The sequence below is a fragment of the Cherax quadricarinatus genome, chromosome 33, assembly GCF_038502225.1.
Source record: "Cherax quadricarinatus isolate ZL_2023a chromosome 33, ASM3850222v1, whole genome shotgun sequence".
In the NCBI taxonomy this organism is placed as follows: domain Eukaryota; kingdom Metazoa; phylum Arthropoda; class Malacostraca; order Decapoda; family Parastacidae; genus Cherax; species Cherax quadricarinatus.
In genome coordinates, this window is record NC_091324.1 from 27,344,769 (window position 1) to 27,354,368 (window position 9,600).

The following is a 9,600-nucleotide window of genomic DNA, read 5'->3' on the forward strand; positions in this document are numbered from 1 at the left end:
CAGCCTTCTCCTCGCTGCAACATTCATCACCCATGCTTCACACCCATATAAGAGCGTTGGTAAAACTATACTCTCATACATTCCCCTCTTTGCCTCCAAGGACAAAGTTCTTTGTCTCCACAGACTCCTAAGTGCACCACTCACCCTTTTCCCCTCATCAATTCTATGATTCACCTCATCTTTCATAGACCCATCCGCTGACACGTCCACTCCCAAATATCTGAATACATTCACCTCCTCCATACCCTCTCCCTCCAATCTGATATCCAATCTTTCATCACCTAATCTTTTTGTTATCCTCATAACCTTACTCTTTCCTGTATTCACTTTTAATTTTCTTCTTTTGCATACCCTACCAAATTCATCCACCAATCTCTGCAACTTCTCTTCAGAATCTCCAAAGAGCACAGTGTCATCAGCAAAGAGCAACTGTGACAACTCCCACTTTGTGTGCGATTCTTTATCTTTTAACTCCATGCCTCTTGCCAAGACCCTCGCATTTACTTCTCTTACAACCCCATCTATAAATATATTAAACAACCACAGTGACATCACACATCCTTGTCTAAGGCCTACTTTTACTGGGAAATAATTTCCCTCTTTCCTACATACTCTAACTTGAGCCTCACTATCCTCGTAAAAACTCTTCACTGCTTTCAGTAACCTACCTCCTACACCATACACCTGCAACATCTGCCACATTGCCCCCCTATCCACCCTGTCATACGCCTTTTCCAAATCCATAAATGCCACAAAGACCTCTTTAGCCTTATCTAAATACTGTTCACTTATGTGTTTCACTGTAAACACCTGGTCCACACACCCCCTACCTTTCCTAAAGCCTCCTTGTTCATCTGCTATCCTATTCTCCGTCTTACTCTTAATTCTTTCAGTAATAACTCTTCCATACACTTTACCAGGTACTCTCAACAAACTTATCCCCCTATAATTTTTGCACTCTCTTTTGTCCCCTTTGCCTTTATACAAAGGAACTATGCATGCTCTCTGACAATCCCTAGGTACCTTACCCTCTTCCATACATTTATTAAATAATTGCACCAACCACTCCAAAACTATATCCCCACCTGCTTTTAACATTTCTATCTTTATCCCATCAATCCCGGCTGCCTTACCCCCTTTCATTTTACCTACTGCCTCACGAACTTCCCCCACACTCACAACTGGCTCTTCCTCACTCCTACATTCATCATGTGTATAATTGCACTTGGGATAAGTGACTGTTGAAGGCACAAGATTGAGTAGTTTGTGAAATTATCAATTACGTATTGCCTTTCATGTTTACCTTCTTTTAGCTATTTTCCCTAAATTTACCCCATATTAAATGATGGTTTGCTGCTCATTGAAAATATGCCTCAATTTTTCATCCATGCTAATGTTGAAAAAGTGTTATAGCTTGTGTTAATTGATGGTTTAATGTAGTGTATTCTGTATTAATGTTAGAAAAAAAAATAGCCACATGTGTTATGTTAACTACCAAGAGAAATCTTCCAACGAAATATGACATTTTTGTCAGCAGTAAATACTGATGTCTTGTTACAGTGCGTTGAGAAATTTGATCAGTGTACAGAAGTAGATTTATTTCTATATTAAGCTAATAGCATTGTTTATTCACAAGATTCAGCTGTTGTTCCTGGAGCAGCTAGTGAATGAAAAACAGAGAGAATTAAGTGAGCGAAAACAGGTGAGAGATCTCATCCTTCATCACCAGAGAGTTAGCGAAGCTCACAAAATGCAATCTGATCTACTCCAGACTGTAGTTGGTGAGTAAAAACTGAATATTGTAGTTATTTTATTCACTAGGGAAATAAAATGACCTAGTCAGCAGTGCTGCCACTATAACAAGAGCATGACAAATGTGTTGAAAGGGCATTTCTGGTTCCATGGCATGCAACAGCAATCATTGGCTTAGCACTGCGGGACTTTAGTATTCCATACTTATCATTCCATTTACAAGGATAGTTAGATATAATAAAATCTTGCATATTTAGTTTATATTAATTTTGTATAAATTTCTCTCTCTCCTTTTCTCACTCCCACCCCCTCCCTCTCTACCACCGTCTGTGTGTGTGTGTGTGTGTGTGTGTGTGTATGTAACTAATTTTTTTTTTCAACTGCAGATGGTCTACCAGCATGTGAAGAAGCTACACAGGTAATGAGTCAAGAATTGGCAAAGAATCTTCACCAGGTGAAGATGGATAATCTTTACGTTCCAGAGAATCATAATAAATACAGAGGTAAGTAATTGAAACATTATATAATTAATAAATTGGATTCAATAGGCTTGTGACAACAAATGTTTTTTGTTGATGGTTTAGCACAGATGTTTTTTTTTTTCTTGTTCAACATGTTGGCCGTCTCCCACCAAGGCAGGGTGACCCAAAAAAGAAAGAAACATTTTCACCATCATTCACACATAATCACTATCTTTGCAGAGATGCCCAGATATGACAGGTTAGATGTCACTTCAGTCAGTATACAAAACCCCCTCCTTTAAAGTGTAGGCATTGTACTTCCTACATCCAGGACTCGGGTCCAGCTAACCAGTTTCCCTGAATCCCTTCACAGAATATTACAAATGGGAATTATATTATAAAAAAATTAATAATATATAGTGCCTCTCTTCCTGAAGAGTGAGGCAAGGAAGGCAAAGAGTGCTTGAATTTTGTATGGTAAATCATTCTTGTGAAAAAATTAATATTCATGATTAATACACTACTTTTCAAGTTTAAACAGAATTAAGAAATGTGACCATGGAGTGATAGCCTGTAAAATGAAGTTAATAGGTATAACTGGAAAAGTAGGGTAATGGATTTCAGATTTCCAAGTGATAGTGGTAGTTAACAAAGTCTGGTACCCGAAGGCTTGATCCTGGTACTGATTGTTTCTTACCGTAGCAGACATGGAGATATTGTTATTATAATTAAAGCACTAAACCTGTAAAGGTTATACAGTGCTTGTTTCCCAGGAAAAAATGGATTTCATAAGTTATCATAATCATTTAGTATAAATCATATCATAGAAGTGATGACAAAACGACACCATAATCACCTCTACTGTATTTCTTTTTGTTGTTCATGTAGCATATGACAATTCTGAGAGCTCATTTATTCTAACTAAAGACATAAGACTAATCCTTGAGCTCAAGACAACCTTTTAACCCAAGAGGGGCTAAAGATGACTCTTCAACCCCAGAGGAGCTCAAGAAGACCATTTGACCCCTGAGATTGTCATTTTTATGCATTGTCTTGTAAATTTACCTGTGTATTTTGCTTATTGGCTGATATTTATCTTAACAGTATATTTTTTTCTTTTGCTCCTTATTTAGTGGATGTGGATTTACTTTAGCTTGTAGTTATAGGGAGATACATCTTTGATAGTGTATCTTGATTCCTAATTTACATTGCTAAGTAAATGGTGTTACAAAGATATACATAGATAACAAGTCTGCAATAGAACTGGTTAACTTTGTCTTTCTAGTGTGCGTTAAATGTGTAGTGGTATACTCATTGCTTGTATATTAAGGTTCGTGTCTTGGTATTATTTAACCCTTTCAGCGTTGAGACCCCTGCTCTCAGATTTGCTCTCAGGGTGGAAGAATTTAAAAAAAAAAAAATTATTTTATCATGAAATGATATAGAATCTTTTTCCAAAGGTAATGAAACCAAAAGTACAAAATTTGATGGAAAATGTATGGAATTATGCTCTCACAAAGTTAGTGGTTATAGTAGTAGGTTGGTAGATAGCAACTGCCCAGGGAGGTGCTACTATCCTGCCAAGTGAGTGTGAAACAGAAACCTGTAGCTGCTCTACATGATGGTAGGATTGCTGGTGTTCGTTTTTCTGTCTCATAAACATGCTGGATAACAGGTATATCTTGCTACTTCTGCTTACATTTAGGTCACACTACACAGGCATGCACATGCATACATACACATACACACATCTAGGTAGGTTGGTAGACAGCAATTACCCAGGGAGGTACTACCATCCTGCCAAGTGAGTGTAAAACGATAACCTGTAATTGTTTTACATGATGGTAGGATTGCTGGTGTCTTCTGTCTGTCTCATAAATATGCAAGATTACAGGTATGTCTTACTACTTCTACTTACTACTTAGGTCACACTACACATACACGTACACATTTATTTATACACATCTGATTTTTCTTTGATTTTATCTTAATAGTTTTTGTTGTTAGGTAGTAGGTTGGTAGACAGCAACCACCCAGGGAGGTACTACAGTCCAGCCAAGCGAGTGTAAAATGGAAGCCTGTAATTGTTTTACACGATGGTAGGATTGCTGGTGTCTTTTTATTGTCTCATACACATGCAAGATTTCAGGTACGTCTAGCTGCTTCTACTTACTTACACTTAGGTCACACTTCACATACATGTACAAGCATATATACACACACTCCTCTGGGTTTTCTTCTATTTTCTTTCTAGTTCTTGTTCTTGTTTATTTCCTCTTACCTCCATGGGGAAGTGGAACAGAATTCTTCCTCCGTAAGCCATGCGTGTTGTAAGAGGCGACTAAAATGCCAGGAGCAAGGGGCTAGCAACCTCTTCTCCTGTATATATTACTAAATGTAAAAGGAGCAACTTTCATTTTTTCTTTTGGGCCACCCTGCCTCGGAATACGGCCGGTGTGTTGAAAGAAAGTAAGTTTTTGTTGTTATTACTTTTCCTTTTATGTCCATGGGGAAGTGGAATAAGAATATTTCCTCCGTGAGCCATGTGTGTTGCAAAAGTCAACTAAAATGCCGGGAACATTGGGCTAGTAACCCCTTTTCCTGTAATGATTACTAAAAATAATAATAAGAAAAAAATTGTCAAAGTGGGATGTCTGAATGTGTGTGGATGTTGTTCGAATGATAAGAAAGAGATGAATGTGGATGTTATGAATGAGAAGAAGCTGGATGTCCTGGCTTTAAGTGAAACAAAGCTGAAGGGGGTGGGAGAGTTTCAGTGGAGAGAAATAAATGGGATTAGGTCAGGGGTGTCAAATAGTTAGGGCTAAAGAAGGAGTACTAATAATGTTGAAGGATAAGCTATAGCAGAAAAAGAGGGAGCATAAATGTATTAATTCAAGGATTATGTGGAGTAAAATAAAGGTTGGATGTGAAAAGTGGGTTATAGTAAGCGTATATGCACCTGGAGAAGTGTTACCACACACCTGTTAGTGTGTGGTTACAGGAAAGTGGGTGTGGGAGGGAATGATGTAGAGAGATTAGTAAGCGAGAAAAAGTTAGTTTATGAGAGGTTTTTACAAAGTAGAAGTGATGCAAGGAGGGAGGAGTATGTGAAGAGGAAAAGAGAGGTTAAGAGAGGGGTGAAGCAATGTAAAAAGAGAGCATATGAGAGAGTGGGTGAAATGTTATCAACAAATTTTGTTGAAAACAAGAAAAACTTTTGGCGTGAGATTAATAAGTTGAGGAAACCTAGAGAACAAACGGATTTGACAGTTAAAAGTAGGAGCGGAGAGTTATTAAATGGAGAGTTAGAGGTATCAGGAAGATGGAGGGAATATTTTGAGGAATTGTTAAATGTTGATGAAGATAGGGAAACTGTGATTTCGTGTATAGGGCAAAGAGGGATAACACCTTGTAGGAGTGAGGAGGAGCTAGTTGTGAGTGTGGGGAAAGTTCATGAGGCAGTGGGTAGAATGAAAGGGGGTAAGGCAGCTGGGATTGATGGGATAAAAATAGAAATGTTAAAAGCAGGTGGGGATATAGTTCTGGGGTGGTGGTGCTTTTATTTAATAAATGTATGGAAGAGGGTAAGGTACATAGGGATTTGGCAGAGAGCATGCATAGTTCCCTTGTATAAAGGCAAAGGAGACAAAAGAGAGTGCAAAAATTGTAGGGATATAAGTCTGTTGAGTATACCTGGTAAAGTGTATGGTAGTTATTATTGAAAGAATTAAGAGCTTACTAAGATGGAGAGTAGGAGGCTTTAGGAAGGGTGTTTACAGTGAAACTTATAGGTGAACATTATTTGGATAAGGGTAAAGAGGTTTTTGTGGCATTTATGGATTTGGAAAAGGTGTATGACAGGATGGATAGGGGGACAATGTGGTAGCTGTTGCAAATGTATGGAATAGGAGGCAAGTTATTGAAAGTGTTGAAAAGTTTTTACGAGTTGTCACAGTTGTTCTTTGCTGATGACACTGCTTTTGGGAGATTCTGAAGAGAAGTTGCAGAGGTAGGTGGATGAGTTTGGTAGGGTATGTAAAAGAAAGTATGCATGAGTGTGTTAGATAGCGAATGGAGACAAATATGAAGGGATTCAGGGAAACCGGCAGGCTGGACTTGAGTCCTGGAGATGGGAAGTACAATGCCTGCACTCTGAAGGAGGAGTGTTAATGTTGCAGTTTTATAATTGTAGTATAAGTGCACCTCTTGCAAGACAGTAATGGAGTGAATGATGGTGAAAGTTTTTCTTTTTTGGGCCACCTTACCTTGGTGGGAAATGGCTGATGTGTTAATAAAAAAATAAATAAAAGTAAGCGGTCTTGGCGATATTTATGCATCAGCAGTTTCGCCCACTTTGTGCTCTTACTTTTGGCCAATGCCATTGTTCCAGTCCACCAAACTTGTAGCTATTTCATCAGTACTCCTTCTATCGACTGAGTACAAGAAACCGCCTATTTACTTATTTCAACTATCCAATAAAGTGATCAGAAATCAGTAATTTGGCCAATTTCATACAAAATTAAACAATTTTCCAATTTGAAAATAGGGTCCACAATAAACAATGTAGACATTCCTAACACTAAATAAACATTTCCTGTTCCCTAGTGACGTCTCCAGGCCCCTCTTATATTACTCTTGCTTTTCATTTTTAATTTTTATTCACACAAAAATAGAAGATTTACTGTTATGCAGACTACTGCATTATTGTAATTGTATAAATAATGTCAATGCATTCCTAAATGTGTATTAGACTGGCCAGTTGGATGTGTATTGGACAAATGACATCATTCTGTTACTTTGAGCTCACTTTCAAGCTACTTTCAGTCCTGAAACGAATCAAAATCATCTCTATTCCTGTAATATATCTTCTATTCTTACAATTGAGACCAAGAAACCAAGCATACAACCATAGAAGCCATACAAAAATACACTGCAAATTCACTGTTTTAAACCAAAAACAGTTTTTTTCTCATTTTGCACTGCCTGATGCAGGATTTTTTTTATATGATGCACACTTGCTGCATAGACCCATTCTTTCATATCTAGGCCTAAATTTACCACTCACAGCTTATTTTGAGTGGGCTGAACTCGTGGCGTCATACTACGGGACCGACACTGGCTTCAAAACCACAATACAATGGGACTGACACTGGAAGGGCTAAAGATATACAGGAGGGCCCCACATTACAGCATTTCACTAATAGCAGTTTTCAATTATACCCATTCTTCATTTATTCAGGCTACCTACAGTAAATATATTCACCACTCACTATCAGCTGAGTACAAAAATATTTTAAGGTAAGCAATGTGTGTACTGTATATGCATTTTTTTAGGTCTAGCTCTATTGTTCACTTAATTTGATATTGTAAACATGTTATCAGGCTTTTACATGCATTTCAAAGTGAAAAAAAGGGCTGTTACACTTTACAGTGGTGCCCCAGAACCTAACCTGTTGTATAAATGGGGCTTGCCTTTACAGATGTATGATTTTTTCCTCAGATCAACTTTTGGAGGCTCTTAAGACACAAATCACTTTGCTGAGTGACATTGAATGCTTGGTAGAGCCACGATCTTACCAGTTGAATTCTACTATTAATCTACTTGGAGAATTACAGAATACATCACAACACATTCAGCAGTAAGTGTTAACCCATTTGTTTACTATTTATCCATTATTACTCATTCACATTTAATATTATCAATATTAAATAAATTCATAATTTTTTTTATATAGTTTGTAAGCATAAGGATGTTGCAGTCTTGTGCCCCATTACTGTGTTGTAACAGCTCTACAATATATGGGGTGGTTAGTGGACTGGAGCTTCACCTTCTGTTTCCTCACAGGGTGCTCCCCTCAAGGGAAGTTCCCTGATGCCAGTGAGCAGCTCTTGATCCAAGGAATTGGGCTTAACTTCCCCTTCTTTGGATCAAAACTGATGGCTTCCCTTCCCCCAGGTGGTGTTATAACCCCCATGGGTTTAGTGCTCCACTCTCATAAGTGTAGTAATTGCAGTATAGTGAACCCAGCATCTCAGTATAAATGGTTTGAACATTTCTGATTTTTTCCTAAATGTGCAATTCCTGAGCAGTGAAATAAAGTGAATTATGACAGTTGTGGAATGTAACTAATATAATGTACTTTGATTTTGCTTTCCTTCTGATCTGTAATATGAAATAAATTAGACCTAATAGTAGCAAGTTGGTAATTATGCTGGTATCCTATGAATAAGCAAACTGTTGTTTTGCTTTTTAAGTCAGTCAAAGCACCACTACCTCTGCCTTCAAAACAGATGCAGAATGGGGCCTGTGGCTGTCCAGGCCTCACCAATGAAAGAATTTTTAAGTCTTACAAGCATGCCAGAATGAAGTTTAATGTACATTATCTAGACTTTCAAGTTCAAGTGAAATGTAGACTACAACCAGCGAAATTACAATGTGGCAAAGCAGCAAGTGTGGACAGTTGTATGTAGAAATTATGGAATGAAAGAATGGGATCAGTGTAGATTGACTTCAATCACTAAACTTGTATGGGTCATTTGAACACTGCGAATGGTTGTGAAAGACTCACCAGAAGTCATGGCAAAGCATTGTTCTGCAAGATGATTAGAATAGACTTGATGGACATTTGTCATAAATGGAAACTGCTTAGATTCATAGTTGAAATCTTTTATTACAGGTGTGAAAATGAAGTGCATCAAGCAGCCAGACTTGCAGTACAGGAGGCATCTCTGCAAATAGGTGCAAAACAAATGAATTGTTCAGCATTCAAATAAACTTGCAAGTGCCATTTGATGGATCTCAATGTTATTTGCAAAATAAAATAGCTCTTAACTTCAGGCTACTAAATGTAGAGATAGTGGCTAGAAGTTTTGCAGAGTTGGGAATACAATTTTTTTTTTTAACACATCAGCTATTTCCAGAAAAACAAAGAAGCACATTCACCATAAATGAATTTCTTTTCTACCAGTAGTGTGATGATATCACAGTTCAGATGAAACTTTGAATTGGTAGGGAAAAATACAACTATTTTTTTTCTTTTCAACCAGTGGGTCACTCCCACTGAGGCAAGGTGACCCAAAAAGAAAGAAAATACTTTCATCGTCATTCAACACTCGCCTCACTCGCACATAATCACTGTCTTTGCAGAGGTGCCCAGATACATCAGTTTAGCAGCATATATAAAATATATAACATACCCCTCCAATACCTGGAGAGAGTTCCGGGGGTCAACGCCCCTGCGGCCTGGTCTGTGACCAGGCCTCCTGGTGGATCAGAGCCTGCTCAACCAGGCTGTTACTGCTGGCTGCACGCAATCCAACGTACGAGCCACAACCCGGCTGGTCAGGTACCGACTTTAGGTGCTTGTCCAGTGCCTGCTTGAAG

General features: G+C 38.1%; 1 protein-coding gene across 7 annotated transcripts in view; it reads left to right on the forward strand.

Moving 5' to 3' along the window:
- The window catches only part of LOC128693833 (uncharacterized), a 40,572-nt gene extending 31,466 nt beyond the window's left edge, over window positions 1-9,106 (forward strand). For all 7 annotated transcript variants that reach the window (XM_070090965.1, XM_070090969.1, XM_070090968.1 and 4 more), the window contains 4 exons: window positions 1,637-1,781; window positions 2,139-2,255; window positions 7,717-7,855; window positions 8,894-9,106. In XM_070090965.1, the coding sequence (XP_069947066.1) occupies window positions 1,637-1,781; window positions 2,139-2,255; window positions 7,717-7,855; window positions 8,894-8,990 (498 nt within the window). In that variant the 3' untranslated portion in view covers window positions 8,991-9,106. The remainder of the gene's footprint in view (window positions 1-1,636; window positions 1,782-2,138; window positions 2,256-7,716; window positions 7,856-8,893) is intronic.
- Window positions 9,107-9,600: the final 494 nt, after the last annotated feature.